Here is a 17108-nt window from a genome sequence, read left to right as displayed (position 1 = left end):
TTGAAGTCAGAGAAATAGATATTTGTCAAATAGGCATTGTATGAACAACCCCCATTTTTCAGTCTTACCACCACTTTGATCTTGGGCCACTTTGACTTTTGACCACTGTTACAATGAGGTTGATTTACTAAGGACTGGTTCACAGCAGATGCAATCCAGTGCATTTTTTTTCTGCACCAAAAATGCATGCACAGTGTTTTCTATGTAGTCCAGTGGCTTTAGTTCACACCAGTGTAGTCAGTTCAAGTGCAGTTAAAAAAAAGTAGAACATGTTGCATTTTTTCTGCATAGAACTGTACTGGAACACAGCAAAACACATCAAAAATGCACCGGAACAGAATGTGGTGTGAACCGTAAGTAAAAACGCATGTGGAGTGTATTTTTGTTGTGTGAACTGGCTCTTAAACTGGAAAATGCAAAATCTGGTGCCGCTCTGCATAGAAACCAATCAGCTTCCACGTTTTTATTGTTGAAGTTTAATTGAACAAGCTGGTTGGCTACCATGCAGAGCTTCGCCAGATTGTGCGCACTCCAGTTTTAGTAGATCTACCCCAGTGTGTCTAAGCATGGCTGTGTAGTCCAATAGCCACCAGAGTTTTCTGCCCAGTTCACTCTGTAACCAAACAAACTCTGTCACAATCTAAATACAGCATTCAGAGGTTCAACGTTTTGATATTAAAATATTTTAATGAAAAGAGAAAAGGGGTGCATGCAAATATTTACAGAAAAAAATTACAAAACGGTATACGCAAAAGTCACAAGAGAAAAAGTCAAGGCCTCAAAAACATTACTCAAGTTTGCAGTCTTTGGTATATCATATATTAAATTTTAGCTTAAAAAAAAACTGCTTCTTCTGTAGATCCCTTTTATCCAACAAAAAATTCCCACTCCAAATAATAATCACAAATAATGAATGGAACTTTGTCCCCTAAAAAGTCTATTATGAAATTTACAGATTAAAAGACCATGGTAAATACATAGCTATAGAAAAAAGGCCGCTATATGCACTCTATACAGTATATTGGGATATACTATAATGCAGTGCTCAACAGATATTCAGTGAGTATTGAATACTGTTCACAGAAAGCTATACAGCTGAAAAGATTGCAATTCCTCAATTGCATTATTGGTGGTGTAGAATCTGTATCGGTTCAACAGTGACTGAGACCCATTCAATAGAAAGAAGATAGACGTCACAGAGCAAGGTCATACACCTCTGAGGCAGCAGGGTGTGGCCAGTGAAACTGATCAGCCGTGACCATTGGACCGCATATGCAGCCATGGAGAACATCTCTTATTGCTGATCTAATTACATCTAATCAAAGGGTTTGAGGGGTGTGTGGATAGTCCAAAGTCTGGAGTATTTTATAATGCTCTGCATACACGGCTTTAATGTTGAATATAGTTGTGAGTTACATAGTTCGAGAGAGGGGCTATACTCACCTAAAATCCAGGGATGCACGGTTCCTGGCACTCCCATCTTTGGGCGGCCAGCTTCTGGGTCTTGAACACCAGCCACTGTCATTGGCTGAGCGGAGGGGACATCACTCTGGCACATGCACGGGAGTTCCTTCAGATGCAGCATTAGTGCAGTGAGCTGCACTCGCACAGCATGCTGTACAGAGGAACACAGGCAGGAAGTAGTACCTTACTTGTGATGGTAGTATTCCTAGTGGCTGCAGAGCTGTCACTCTTGTGATGTTCTGCCAAGTCTTTCACATGCAATGTGAGTACCTTTCCAAATGGGCGCTCAAAATGGGCTTGGTTGACGCATAATTTAGAAAGCCACATTACAAACAAACAGCTTTCCGAACTCTGCAAAACTATACTAACTGCTGTCACTGTGTCAGTGCAGGGACACTCCCAGTGTCAGTGCTATCAGTCTGGGGAAAACCACAAGACCTCCCTTGCTGCTGTCTTGTGAGCTGCTAGCATCAGGGGTAGAAGGAGGAGCACAGAAGGTAAGATCAGCTGTAAATAGAGCCTTTTACACTGCTGGAAATGTCAGCAGTGAAAGAAAAAGTAAACACAAGATTTCTAGGGGGACAGATTAAAGTGGTTATAAAGGAAAAAAATAACAAACATGTCTATACTTACCTGCTCTACGCAATAGAATTGCAGACAGCAGCCCCGATCCTCCTCTTCTTGGGTCCCCGGCCGGCACTCCTGACTCCTCCTCTCTTGCTGGTGCCCCCAATAGGAAGTGGATTCCCTTGAGGGAACACATGTGGGCTTGCTCCCAAGTCCGGCTGCTGCACCCATTGACACAGACAGTGGGACTTGGCCCCATCCCTCACTTCCTCATCACTGGAGTTGATTGACAGGATCCGGAACAAATGGCTCCCACTGCTATTGATCTGAGCAATGAGGAGGGACAAAGCCAGGAGAGCCACAGCTCTCATGCACAGCGCTGGATCGTGATGGGGCTCAGGTAAATAAAAGGGGAGGCGGGGCATTCTGTTTCACAGGTTTTTTTTTTACCTTAATGCATAGAATGCATTAAGGTAAATGCTGAGGCTTTGGAACCACTTTAATCATAATAACTTTTAAAGTGAGCCTTTTGGTTTCTTCAGACAGACATCATAGTATGCCAACTCATGATTTCAGTCATGCTGGTCTATATCTGGAAAACCTTACCAGGCATTACTACCATACAATATTGAGCAGGTGTCCTGAGCTTTCCATAGCTGAATAACCTTTCAGTCTCCCACTTTTATACCAAACCCATGCTAAAATGTGAAAGCATGGTCTCAAATTGTCACTGTTATGATTGTCCTGCTGATCATATGGCTTGAATAACAAGTATACAGATTTACAGTTCTTAATTCTCCTCTGACTTTACTAGGTACTTGCTTCTTTTGAGTCAGTGACCTAGAAAGCCCAGAAGCAAAAGGATAATGACTGGCAGGCAACTAGCATTTTCAGAAAATTGTAAGAAAGGGCAAGCCCCATATTTTGTTTTTAAGCACAGGACTTCACTGAGAGGAGCTAATTGAGAAAATTAATGAAATTAGGGACAAAAATTAGTCTTTGTCCATGATACCCAATCAGGTTCATCCCTAGAAAAATAAAATAGGGAATCAGATATCACTCTGGATTAAAAAAAAAACAAAAAAAAAAAAAAACTTGTTCTTGCTCCTTTAACCACTTCCAGACCGGACACTTTTACCCCCTTCCTGACCAGGGCAATTTTCAGCTTTTAGCGCTATCACACTTTGAATGACAATTGCGCGGTCATGCAACACTGTACCCAAATGAATTTTTTACCATTTTTTTTTAGATAGATAAAGCTTTATTTTGGCGGTATTTATTCACCACTGGGATTTGTATTTTTTTTGCTATGTAAATGAAATGTCCAAAAATTTTTTTAAAAAGTTTTTTTTATAAAATTTTGCAAATAAATAATATTTCATCATAAATCTTAGCCAAAATGTATTCCGTTATCTTTTTAGTAAAAAAAAAAAAATCCAAATTAGTTTATAAGCAAAAATTATAATTTTTAAACATTTTTTTTTACATTTTTATATTATTTTTTATTTTTTTACATACTGTCACCCTAGCAGTACAGTGTCACCATGGTGACACTGTACTACTTGTGAGGGGTGATAAAGATTTTTTTTTTTTTTTTTTACACTGATTGCTTTTACACCCATATAGGATGTAAAAGCAATCATTTCTCTTTCTCTCTGTGTGCATTCCTGCACTCATTGAGAAATACAGAGTGAGCTGTGATTGGTCACAGCTTGTCACATGGTACAAGGCTTTTGTGAATAGCCTTGTACCATGTGACCTCTGTGATCATTCACAGATTTCACACATAGTAAGCAATGATGTCAGAAGTGACATCTTGCTTACTACTTTGCATGTGATCACTGATTGGCCAATCAGTGATCACATGATCGGGACCTCATACAGAGGTCCCGTCCGACGATCGGTGTTTCACTGTGTCCGGAGGACACAGCGGGCACCGGATCGCGGTGCTGCGCGCTGCCAGGAAGCGCACACAAGCAGGGTGCGGGGAGGCCGTTTATAGACGGCCACCCGACCCTGCAGTGCCACCGTCCGGCCGTTTATATACAACGGCCGGTCGGGAAGTGGTTAACCATTAGCCACCTGGCCAATGGCCATTTGGTGGCAGGCAAAATCCTTCAGCATTACGGGTGGATGCCATATGGCGTCCTCCCGGGCATGCGCAGTTTGCGTGCCTGCAGAGCCGTGCAGCGGCGCGATTTGTCAATGGACAGATCGGAGTACCGGCCCCGTTGCTGGCACCATATGACCTGCTGTGACCAATCACAGGTCACATGACAGTTGTATACAATGGATGGCTTCATTCATGCCATCCATTGTATACTAGTGTGGCTAGCTGTGAATGGTCACAGCGATCACATGCACAAGCTGTGTCATGTGATTAGCCGTGGCCAAATCACAGCTAAGCACAAAAAAAAAAAAAAAAAAAAAAACCCTGAGTGAATCGATGTCATTCAGGTAAATGCTTGCTTATAGCAAAGTAAGTCTTTGCTATAAGCAAATTGTGTAAAAAAAAATACTGATCACTTCCCCAAAGTAGTACAATGTTACTATGGTAACATACTACTTTGGTCATGGTGAAATATAAAAAAAAAAAAAAAAAAATCTTTAAAAAAAAAGAAAAATGTAATAAAAAAATAAAAAAAAAAATTATATATTTTTTCACTGTCACCAGTGTCCCTGATTACCGCCATGCCAGTTATATGATGACGCTGTACTGCACTGGTGACAGTATGTAAAGAAAAAAAGTGAAAATATTTTAAATTTTTTCATTTTCCGAAAAATGACAAAAAAAAAATACAACTTCAAAAAACTCGCCATGCCTCCTATGAAGTACATCGACTGTCTACTTTGAAGTACGTCGGACTGTTATTTGGGGGATATCTGTATTGTTCTGACATTCTTGGACCTCAAGAAATTAGGTTGGCTGTCATAACATCAGGATTGATCAATATTCAGATATATCCCATAGTTTGTGAACTCTATAACTTTCCTATAAACTAAAAAATACATCCTAATTTGGGTTATTTTCACCAAAAGACATGTAGCAGAATACATCTTGGCCTAAATTTATGAAGAACAATTATTTATTTGCAAACTTTTATAACAGAAACAAAGAAAAACTTGTTTTTTTTTCAAAATTTTCAGTCTTTTTTTTGTTAATTTAGCAAAAAATAAAAACCGCAGCGGTGCTTAAATACCACCAAAAGAAAGCTCTAGTTGTGTGAAGAAAATGATAAAATTTTAGTTTGGGTACAACGTTGTATGACCACTCAATTGTCATTCAAAGTGTGAGCGCTGAAACCTGAAAAATGGCCTGGGCAGGAAGGGGGTAAAAGTGCCCGGTATGGAAATGGTTAAGAAAAACAAGATATGAACTCAGTTTACTATACAGAAAAAGGATTAAATCTTATAGTCATAAGTCAATGCAAAAAAGCATGTTAATATTAAATAAATTGTGATTGGATACTAAGAGCTGCAGCACATTTATTATCTTTAATGTATATTATCATATTGGGGCCACTGGGCACTATCTAGACAAGTGTTATAAAGTATCATATGTAATGAACCGTTTTCTAATCAGCACTGTAAATACTGTTGTTTAAATATAATTAGTGATCAACCACAGAGGTAAAGTACATTCCTATCAGATGAGTCTATGCATGTCTTCTTCTGCTGCTGGTTTCATTGTTACAGAACATCCTGTAGATTCTGACATGTTATGACAAACTTACTGGGTGGGGGGAAAAACCTGGCTGTTCTTGTGACTGTGTGAGTGGAGGCAAGCCTGTGTTGTGTAGGTGGAAATAAAATTATTTTGAAGAAAGAAGGGAACTGAGGACATCTCACCTGAACAAAACTAGCTAGAGTATTGAGTCAGCCATACATGGAACGAAATTTGGCCAGTTCAGCAGGGACCAGCTGAATTTCAAGTCATGTATGGGCAGACTGGTTATGCAGAGGTCAATCTACCGACTTCTGTACAGACACCCTGGCAGGTTTTACACAATTGACCAGTGCCACCAGTTGTATTCTGACAGGGAAGTCTCCCCCCCAATGTCGGAATAAAGTAACTCAGCGGGCAGGATTTCCCCATCAACATCAAGTGTGGGGATGGGGGTACTGGGACTTTTTTTTTTTTTTATAGTGCAACCCGCTAATTGAACAAAAAAGTGTTTGGGCTGATTTTCAAATTGCAGTCTAGACAACTATTAAATATACCATAACTTGCATGAAGTAGGCAGAGTAAAATTTGTGCAGCTGTCCTCTTAGCTCCCAGAAAAGTTTGACCAGGTCACAGATTTAGCCACCACCAGGGTAAAAAAATAACTGAACCTCTATACTTCTATTCTAGAAACATTACCCACACATCTGGCTTCTGTAAGACCTGTTTGTAAATACCTTTGGGTTAAGGTTGCCATATTTTCAAAATGAAATGTGTGGAACCATGCCCACTTTAACCACACCCCAAAACATGGCCGCTCCAGTTTTCAAAACGTACTGAAAAAATTGGTCACAGTTTTAGAACAAGAGATAGACATCAAAAAGGTATAAAGACAAAATGCCTTTGGCAATACAAGCAGAAAAATGTGGTGCACATAGCACGAGAACAAATTGTGGGTGTTGCAAAATAGCATTAACAAAAAGGAGGGTCTTCAAGTGGTATGGGTAAATAAAACCTGAGCATCAAGCACAGACTGAAGGTGTCAGAAGTGTGAGTGCAGGGGCCAGGAGTGCATAAGGCACAGAGCACAAGGGCCGGGAGTGTGTAATACAAAACAAATGGGTCAGGACCAGGGGCGGACTGATAACTCATGGGACCCCCCAGGCAATAGGAAATCATGGGGCCCGTGTCCTTGCTCACACTCAAACCACACCCAAAAAAACCCTATGAAAGGTACCAGGGGCATCTCATGGAGCCTCCTACTAACCAGGGGCAAACTGAATGGTCAGTCCTCCCCTGGTCAGGACTACGGGGTGAGGAGTCCAAGGATCAGAAATATGTAATGCACAGGGATCAGGAGTATGTAATACACAGAACGCAGGGGTCAGGAGTGAGTAGGAGACCCTGGACATCAATCACTGAAGCTTAATTATCACCTTGTTGGGACCTGGGGCACCCCACCACAGATGAGGATACCTGGTGCCAGTGAAGCCTCTGCTGTGGGACAGACCCCGCTAAACCTTACTTCGTGTAAGGTTACCCATGACCACTGACAAGTGGAGAATGGTTGCTGAAGATGCATGGCTCTTTACTAATAAAGTATGTGAATGTATGATTATCTTTAAGTCTATGGCACAAATAGAAGAAAAAAAAAAAAAATCCATGGGTACATTGTAAGAGTCTGGGCTGCACATTTTCAGATAAACATCTAATATTCTATTGGATAAAAAATAAATTCTGACAGCACAGTCCACAGCCATCACACAATATACATGACTGTAAGAAGTCAGGATAACAAGGAAGAAAAAAAAAAGTTGTTTTACCGGTCCTGAAGTACATGGAAAAAAAGAAGCATGTTGTGCCTGGGACTGAAACAAATACAAATCATACATAGAAGAGGCAATGAAGTTTAAACTATAAACTGTTAAAGAGCACCTGTCACCTATGCACAATGGAGAATCAGGTGGTCTACTTTCTTGCATAATGCTGGTAATTTATTAAATTGTCAAATTATGAGAACAAAGACTATCCATACCAATTCAGCTACAGTTTCATTATTATAAAATTAGCTATACATCATAACTCATGAAAATATGTGTTTTACTATATCTATGGTAGCAGCAGAAATGTAATCTTTTTTCTATGATTCTCTTACACATGGTACATCACAGAACTCATCAAGGAAGATAGCAATGTTTAATGTACTGTACATCATTCATTTCCATAGTTACTACAGAACACGTAGAAACATTTTTCCTTTCACCTAGGATTAGTGATCAGAGTGCTTGTAAATAAGGCTGAAGTCCTGGTTTTCTAGATAGCCTGGCAAGTCAAATGTTTACAAAGATACTGCAATTGTGTACAGTTTATATAGTGAGTTGCGTTTACTGATAGGGCTTGGTGGAAAGATCACAAGACTGTCAGTGAACATCTTTTAGATATAAAACTGTATTTTTTTCCAAACAGACAGTACATTCCAAAACTCGCAAAAGTTTATGTAATTACCGATGTTCTGTTCGAGACCTAGAAATAAATCATGGAGGTACTTAAAGTGTTAATACAGGCAAAAACAAAAACCCTGCATGAGGTAGTCTGTCACTAGCATTAACAAATTAGTCTGTTTTTCTTGGTCATAACAGTTTTTTTACCTGTTGATCGATTTCTCAATATTTTTTTTTTTTAATTTGCTGGTTACATAAGTCCATATAAATCTACCTATTCGTCTAACACTACTCTCCCCCGCCAGTGCTGTTCTCCAAGGTTGCCTTCATTCAGTTTTCATAGATAGAGGAGCCACCCTTAGGCTGCATTCACTCTTGAGCATTTTTGTATCTTCAGACTCAAATGATCAAAGCTCCAAAAAAGCTCAAAATTAAAAAAAAATCAATTGCTCTCTATGGTGCCTGTTCACACCTGATTGCGTGAACAGGCACCATAGAGAGAGAACTACTGATTTTTTTTTTTTAAAGTTTGAGCTTTTTTGGAGCTTCAAGCTACAAAATGCTCAAGTGTGAATGCAGCCTAAACCCTCATGTACACTGCAGCTGCTAAACTGATGTTTAGGAGCCATGGAGTTTTTTTTCTGAAGCTTTCTGAGCTCCCCTCTATGTTATCCTATATGCCCAAGTACACAGTAATTTAGAAGAGTTTACAGGCAGCTAGCGTTCCTCTGAAAGCACAAAAATTGCAGTCAGGACAGGCGTTTACCGGCATTTAAAACAAAACACTTACCTAAACGCTAGGCAAGTTTAGCACTTCAGCATTTAATAATTTCAGTGCCCAGAATAAAAAACAAATTCTGGCCAAGGAAATAAACTCCCAAACACCAAATATATTCAAGCTTCAGTCATTTTTGTTTTAGCCAATGGAAAGCACTAGGGGAAAAAGGCTACAGGCTAAAAAATGCCTGAACACTTCCTGCATTTTCAGGCTGTCATTCAAGTCCATGAGGCTCAAAAACACATGAATGCTCACATTTGAACAGCCACAATTGAAATACATTTAATATCAAGCGTATTGGAGCTGCAGGCTACAAACTGCACAGGTATGAATGGGGCATAAGACAGGAAGGGTGTTCCTGGCTAAATAACCAGGTGAAATTAAAACTAAAAAAACAAACTAATACAGCCACTACATCTAAAAGGACTGGTAAGCTGCAATATATTACATTTGTTTTTTCGTTCAGATATGCTTTAAGCAATACATCTATTAATTTCATTATGGCCACCTACTTTTGCCTATAGAATGGTATAATTTGTGAATATGTGTCTATTTATCTAAGCTAGGTTTTAACATGTCTAATTTGAATAAAAGTACTTAACCTGGGTGAAAGCTACAAACTTTTTTTGTCATAAAATCAAAAACCTAAAAATTCACCTATTGAGAATCATTGGCTATAGCATGATTCCTTATTTCTCCTTGTATCAGGTACCAAAATGTTACCACATTAAGCATTTCCTAACAGAACATTTTCTAACAAAACGAAATAGAAATTTCCATGCATCCAGATGATGGTGACTTCAAGCACATACAAAAAGGTGAACAGTAAAGCTATACCATGTGGCAAGGATGAAGCTAGGTTCAAATGACCATTGTCTATATGACCTTTCCCCTCCATCATATTTTTTGGAAAAAAAAAAATATATAGCAGAGGCTGGAAAAATGTGCAGGGGCAGAAAAGGACACACACACACACACACATATATATATATATATACACACACACCTCTTTGCGTACCTCAGGATTACACATGGCAGACCGGAAGTTTTACCCCACTGCTCCTTGTAGAGCAGTAATGCTGCATCCGTAGATATGGTTGAAAGGTATGAATATTGGCTACTTGATAAACATCCATCATGTCTGTTTGAAACCTATCGCTAAACACTGAACAAAATTTGGCTAGTACAGCAGAAAAAAGCTGAATTTTGATCAGCGTGTGGCCATCCCTACGCAACATTTGATTGGCTACTGTTAAAGTGACATGTTGGAAAATTTTTCTTGATCATCAGCTGCTGCCACTGAACAGTGTATTTTGACAGCAACAAGCCATTGTCAGAATACAATGTCCCTATGGTGGGGGGGGGGGGGGGGGGGTAGAGGATTTCTCCATCCACCTCACTTGTGTGGAATGAAGGGATCTTAAGTTTTTTTTCCTGCCACCCGTTTCTGAATAGAAGAAAACAAAAACAAAAAAAACAAACAAAAAACCCCTGTCTATGGCCATCTTTAGGCTTGGCTACCTATGCTTATCAGCATATATGAGTATAAGGGGGGGGGGGGGGGGCTGAAGGGAGAGCTGCACACTGAAGGTTTTTTACCTTTATGCATAGACTAATCAGTAAGATCTTTCAAAATCATTTTTGCATGCTCCAAAGTTTTATGCGCAAGCTCATTTTCTCTACTGAATTTTTTCTATTGGATTTTATTCCATTTTGGGTTTTGTATGTTGTACATTTTAATTCACCTGTGTCTTTTGGTCATGTGACCATTTGATTTAATATTAGTTTGTAATATCACTTTACTTCAGCCATGACCAAGGCCTTACAGCCAAAACACATTGGCCGTTATACATGTTTTTGTAATAAAAAAAAGAGAACAGTTGTTGGATGCTATTCCAAGTGATGACGTCTCCTCTTGTGATCCTTGTTACTTAGAGGCACTGCCAGCCTGTTAGTCTGAGCACCGGGCAGAGCTGGAATATGGGAAGCTAGAAGCGCTAACACATCTGTATCCAAAAAACTATCAAGATTTAGAACCACTTTAATCCTGTGGCGCCGATCACCTACTGGCTCTTAAAGGGTTCTAAAAGCTGGAAGGTGGAGCTTACCGATCACAGCCTGCTACCGTGCTGGGAGTGTGCTCTCAGCACAGCAAATAGCTTTTAACAGGGCCCCATACATGCAGCTGCTTGCTGCTAGGGCCCACCCACCAAGTGGCCACATATGCTTCCAGCCAGCGTCATGAGACTAAGCTGTACTTGGCTCAGGGTATTCAAATCTTTAATGACAAGTGTTTAATGAACCACAGAGAATGAAGGTTTAAACACAGCCAGGTATTTGTCTTAATGTGGAACTTCCCTCTTTCATTCAACCTGGACTATTTGTAATCCTTCTGCTGTTAGCATTAGTAAATGGATAGGAAAGGATCATATTTATTTGTTTAATTTTTTTTTTTTACATTTCTTCAGTTACTTCTTGGTTTCCAGGCCTAGGCAAATTATGTCATACAGCAGTCTTCAGGAGGGGAGGGAGGGTTCTCAGCTCAGCCAATGCCTGAGAGCTAAAAGGCAGATGGATTCCAAGAAGTAAATGCTATATGAATCATCTGCCCTTACTCAAGATGGCCACTGCCAGAAATGCCAGGGGGTGTTTTTTAAATTGATTTCTCAGCAAAATAAAGCATGGTGACTTGGATGGATGGGCAAGTTTTCTTTGAATATTAATGAAGTAGCATTTTTTGGGTTGTGGTGCTCAGATACAGCGCAGTTCCACTTTAAGGATTCTTATTTGTTTTGCACTGGAGTAACGGACATGATTGGACAAAAGCTGCACTCACTGTAGTGTTTGATAAGTGTACTAGTAATGTCATTCCAGCTCTGTTCCATTTTCACTTGGTCAAAGCTAAAAGCAGTAGGGGACAAAAGCACACTGAGGAACACCCATGGGCACTTGGCACGTGTAAATGACACATTTTTAATACTATGAAGCAGAGTTTATTTTCAGACCGTTTATTGAAAACATTTGTTTTGTAAATACAAAAACAGCTTAAATCATTTAGGCAAACTTAAAAGTTAATATAAATAACAAAACATACCAATAAACAGTTAAAAATGGTTTGCTGCACATTCCCATTTGACTGGAGACCCTGTATGCTGTTGAGAGCAGCAGTTAAGCACCTTGTACTGTTGATTCCTCTGTGGCAACCCAAAATATTTAAACCCATTAAACTATATTCCACACATGTATGTTGAGCTGGGGATTAAATCCCAACATAAACTTTGGAATTATGGGTTCTAAATTTCAGGGCCGCAAATAAATTCTGAATGGATCATAGAATTCTCTCACCACTGCACAGTAACTACTGTCTGGTAACCCTGTGTCAAAAAGAATTGCTTCTAAAAGCTCAGACAATGTTTACATTTTATGCCTTCACAGCTTCAAGAATAAAATAATCATTTCCATTTTGTATAAAAATATATATTTTTTGGAAAACAGACCTGCTGTAATTCATAATAAAGAACGATTTTTACCTATAAGCAGAGAGCTACCAAAATAACAAAAATTTATAAAAATTGCACAGTTCTCAACAAGTATAAAAAAAAAAAAAAAAAGCAAGAATAGGCTAGACAAAAAGGTGGCATATCTCCAACATAAAACTTGTTCTGGATTTTAAAGAACAAATCACCTCGGATTATGCCTAGCCCTTTGATAGTGTGCAATCTGTGGTACCGTTTCATTTAATGAATGCTGGAACACTAATTCGATTTTTTGGCTTTTTAAGACAAATGTAAACTTTACTGAAAGCTTGATATTAGACCCCATCAAGTGCAAGAAGTTTTAAAACTAGCATACGGGACTTCGTTGAACATCCTGTTGTTCTACCGAGAATTCAAAATGGTTTACATCTTTGTTGTTTTAACGGCCACTCATGTAATTACTGCAGAGCTACAGTTACTTGCACATTAGTGCTAAACATACATTTCCACAATATCTTGGTGTTCAATATACACCACATGCCCCTTTGGGAAGAAAAGAAAGGCTCTCAGCCCAACACATGCAAATCCTCATGTCCCCATGAGGCTGAAGCAGCCTCTCTCAACACCCTTAAAATACCTTTCTGGTCTCAAGGAACCCCTGCGAAACATTCCTGTATCTACAACTCTTGATACATTAGTGTAAAGGTCAGTGGGAAGAATGATCCTTACATTGGTGGTCATTGGGAAGAATGAATCCCTTACAGATGGCTAAAAAGATCATTGGTGTCGTTGAGGACCTGAGAGGCAGGAATTGCTCATTGCTTAAGGAACCCCTAGAGGAATCCTAGGGTTCCATGGAACCCTGGTTGAGAAACCCTGAGCCGAAGACTTCCAAGGAAGAATTTGCAAAGTTCTAAAATGTCAGTGTGAGACATGACTAAATTGAATGTATAGTGGAAAACTATTTTGGCCCCCAAACACAGAAAGCAAATCTTCAGTGATAAGTTAGACAGTGTTTACCATAAACAATACAACTATAAGCAAAATGCAATTCTATAAATGAATAAGACGACAGGTTTTTTCTTTTGTCCTAACTGCAGAGCAGGCAGTCCACCACCTCACTCTCCAGTCACGTTAGACAGATTTGTGCGCAGGTCTGGGAAGGACTGTGAAGTGTGCAATGCACAAATAGCTGCCAGATCGACAAGAGAAGCAGGGATTTTCTACAGACACTTCTGTAAGCCATATGAAAATTAGTGCTTGTTATATTTTTAAAGCAACACATTTTCCAACCGTAAATGTACATTTGGTAATAAAATATGACAAAGGAATTAGGTACTATAGTTCAGTTTGCTTACTTCAGGTCAAAACACTGCCTGTGTTTAAAAAGAAATTCCAGTTGTTGGTAATACTGTTGATCTAACCGGTTAGAACTTGAACCTGAATTCCAGGTACAATCTTTTTTTTTTTGCATAGTTACATTGCTCCAGCTTGGACCAATATAAATATGCATATGCCATACCTGTGGGTTTGCTGTGGAAGCTAAAGAATCACTGTAGTAGTCACTGCTACTACAGGAATCCCCACTTTCAAGCAGCTGCCCTGCTGCATAGTAACAAGGTCAGTGTGGAAGTTCAGGGGGAAACTCTAATCCAGTAACACATTAAATTATATTAGGAGATGAGTGTGTCCTCCAAAAGGATCATGGACATCTTACCCTACGCCAAAGGCAAGCTTGCCTAGGCAACTGGAAGTATTTTAATTTCCAAGATACTGCTATGTGAAGGTAGGGATGGGCAAGGGAGAATTTTGGCAAATAATAATTCCCTATATTAAAATAAAAAATTAACTTGCTGTTAGATGCAGAATTGTGTTGTATTTTACTGGATAAATCATGCAACCATCTAAGCCAAGAACTTACTTGCACCCAAACATATTAAGAGTCCTTTAGATCTTTGGCCTTCAAATTAACACTATTGGTAATGGATTTTAATTTCCTACTATTTGGGCCAACAATCATATCCTTAGTTTAAGTAGCACAGCACTGAATGTTTGTATTTATGCAAAACACATAGAAACTTGTGCAAAACAAAGTGTAGGTATTGCCTGTAGGAATCATATTCCTGATGTTCTTGTGCTAGTGCAAAGTATGACATGTAAACATGCATCCATTTAGTTGTTTTTGCCCCAGTTTGTCTTTGAAAATAGGGCCCACAGAAGGAAAATTTAGCTATAGTGATTTCACTTGCAGTTCCCTGGTTTAGCACCAGAACTGGCCAATTAACCACAAACGTATTCAGAACATTTAAATTACTAAGACCACGCAGCAGAACATGGATATGATCCATCATATTTAAACCTGCAAAGAAGAAGAATGTTAATCAGCTTGCAGTAGGTTTGTCCCCAGAAGCCAGATGTTAAATCTTTCACTTTAGGATCAGTGGCTTGCTTCCACAGATAATGAAGATCATCTACATGTCCATGAGAGGTCATCATCCTGTTATAGATGCACTGGTGATAGGGAGCCCTACCTTCCCCTGAAAAGAATAAGTGATGTTGAGGCACAATCCCCATTTTATTGGCACAGATTCCCATGAAAACATCATCAATGTATAAGCTGGTATTTAAGGTCTGTGATGCTTCATACACTTTGGCTGCCACATCCCGTGAAACAACATAGGCAGCCCCTGCAGTATAATCGGGATAAGAAGCCCACTGATACATTTCATAGGGGACATAATACTTGCTATGTTTGTTCCTTACTGGAGGCGATCCGCGATGGACTCTACCAATCCAGAAGTTTTGGACATCTATTAGATCCATATCTTTCAAGTATGAAATCAGATTGGGGGTATGAACAAAGATGTCATCATCTGCAGTCATAATAAACTTTGCATGGCGACAGTATGCATTCACCCAACCAAACTGCAGGAGGAACTTTAGAGTTAAATTATGAAATGTATCCAGGAACTCTTGCTGTATCAAGTCATGGTGGACCTTGTTTTCCATTTCGAGCTGCTTCTGTTGCAGGCTGCGTTTTACAGGGTCTTTATCTACTCCAAGAGCAAACACGACCTTGACGTTGGCAGCATATTGGGACCATATAGAATTCTCATTTCCCCAGGTGTACCTAATTGCATCACGCCGTCTTCGGTTCTCTGGTGAGGTCTTTACAAACAGCAAGAGCAGCACATCCTCCTTCAGGCATTTGTCTTTATTATTGATCAAGTACTTGAAGTTCCCCGAACTGTCAGATTTCTCCCGCAGAACAGTCAAGCTATTATTCACAAAACCATAACTGTTTATAAAATATCGGTAAGAGTAAGATTTTATGTGGTTTACAATATCATTGTCATCCTGAACCCACATCAGCATGAAAGACACAACAAAACAAGTGGCCATTACTTGAAGAAACTGGCATCTTCTTAACTTCCTGCTACCAAAATACATTCTGGGGAGCTTGTACATTTAAACGTTTATACCAGGTTCATATAGTCCTCACAAAGTCTGCCTTATCTCCAAAATAAAGGATCATTGTAAAAGAATGTGCGGGTCACACACCCAAGAAACATTTTTGAAAGAGTGAGGCCAACTCTTCAAATTTAAAGGATCCATACGATCGCCTTCTTATCTGATTCATAGACCACCTGAAATAGAAAAAAAAAATAAACTGTTTTGTTACATCCATTTTAGATCATGCAAACTATGCTTTGTTAAAGTACATCTACTAAAATGTATAAAACAGTAGCTAACAATCACTGTGAATGCAGACTATTTTTACTTTCTAAATGCAAAAGTTGCCCTGAACTAGACTATGACCTGTAAGAGATGGCAGAGTTCATTTGGCAAAAAGGTAAGCAAATAGGAGCAGATGCCTAATGGCATCTAAAACAAAAGTCAATACAAAATGATATTTGACAGGGCTATAAAAGTACCTGTAATAAATAAATATTTTAGGTATTGTTTTTCATGAAAACATGCTCACACATTTTAAAATTTACACCAATGACAGCAACATTTTTTTTCAAAAGGATAGGTTCACCTTTTGAACAAAAATAATAATTTTTTTTTTTGCAGGTAAAACGTGCATTTATTATTTTTGTCCAAAGGAGCCTGGAAAGCATTGCACCAGCAATCAGTAGATCGCTGATGTCATGTAGGTCTCCTGCAGACCTGTCAGAATATGTGCTTGCAGTATGGAATGTACCATCAAGCAGATATACTGACAGAAAGCTTCAATGAACTACCACGGCTCTCCACGGCACTGTGGTAGTTCACTGAAAACTACAAGTCCCCAGCCGCTAAGGCTGTCGGGACCTGCAGTTCATTCATTCAATGAAGTCTGTGAATGAATGATGCGGCCATGTGGGCAGAGCCTTGCATGGCTGTGCAGTTTTCAAATTTGACAAATCGTATATCTATCAGAGGGAGGGGGGGGGGGGGGGGGCAGCGGGCACGGCTGCAACTATGGGAACATGTTACATGCTCCACCCTAAAAACGTGAAGGTGAACTTATCCTTTAAATTATGGAGAGATAATAAATTGTACCTTTTAAAAAAAGGTACAATAAAGGGAAACTAATGGTTTGAGGTAATTTATTTCAAACTGTATCTAAAGATAAACCCTTTTTTTTTATTATAGAATGGTGCCTACTACAGAGATTTGCGTCCTCTATTTGTCCTGGCAAACACTGCCACTGCGACTCAAAATTAGGGTAG

General features: G+C 39.3%; 2 protein-coding genes across 8 annotated transcripts in view; one reads left to right on the top strand and one right to left on the bottom strand.

Moving 5' to 3' along the window:
- The window catches only part of MCF2L2 (MCF.2 cell line derived transforming sequence-like 2), a 371113-nt gene that overhangs the window by 202834 nt on the left and 151171 nt on the right, over nucleotides 1–17108 (top strand). The window lies entirely within an intron of this gene.
- Nucleotides 11907–17108, bottom strand: part of B3GNT5 (UDP-GlcNAc:betaGal beta-1,3-N-acetylglucosaminyltransferase 5) — a 29713-nt gene continuing 24511 nt past the window's right edge. Inside the window, exon 2 of the mRNA XM_089675589.1 lies at nucleotides 11907–16037. Within this exon, the coding sequence (XP_089531715.1) occupies nucleotides 14704–15858 (1155 nt within the window). The 5' untranslated portion in view covers nucleotides 15859–16037 and the 3' untranslated portion in view covers nucleotides 11907–14703. The remainder of the gene's footprint in view (nucleotides 16038–17108) is intronic.

This window comes from Staurois parvus, unplaced genomic scaffold (assembly GCF_062004578.1).
Source record: "Staurois parvus isolate SC_StPar_1 unplaced genomic scaffold, SC_StPar_1.0 ptg000155l, whole genome shotgun sequence".
In the NCBI taxonomy this organism is placed as follows: domain Eukaryota; kingdom Metazoa; phylum Chordata; class Amphibia; order Anura; family Ranidae; genus Staurois; species Staurois parvus.
This window is presented reverse-complemented; position numbering and strand designations above follow the sequence as displayed.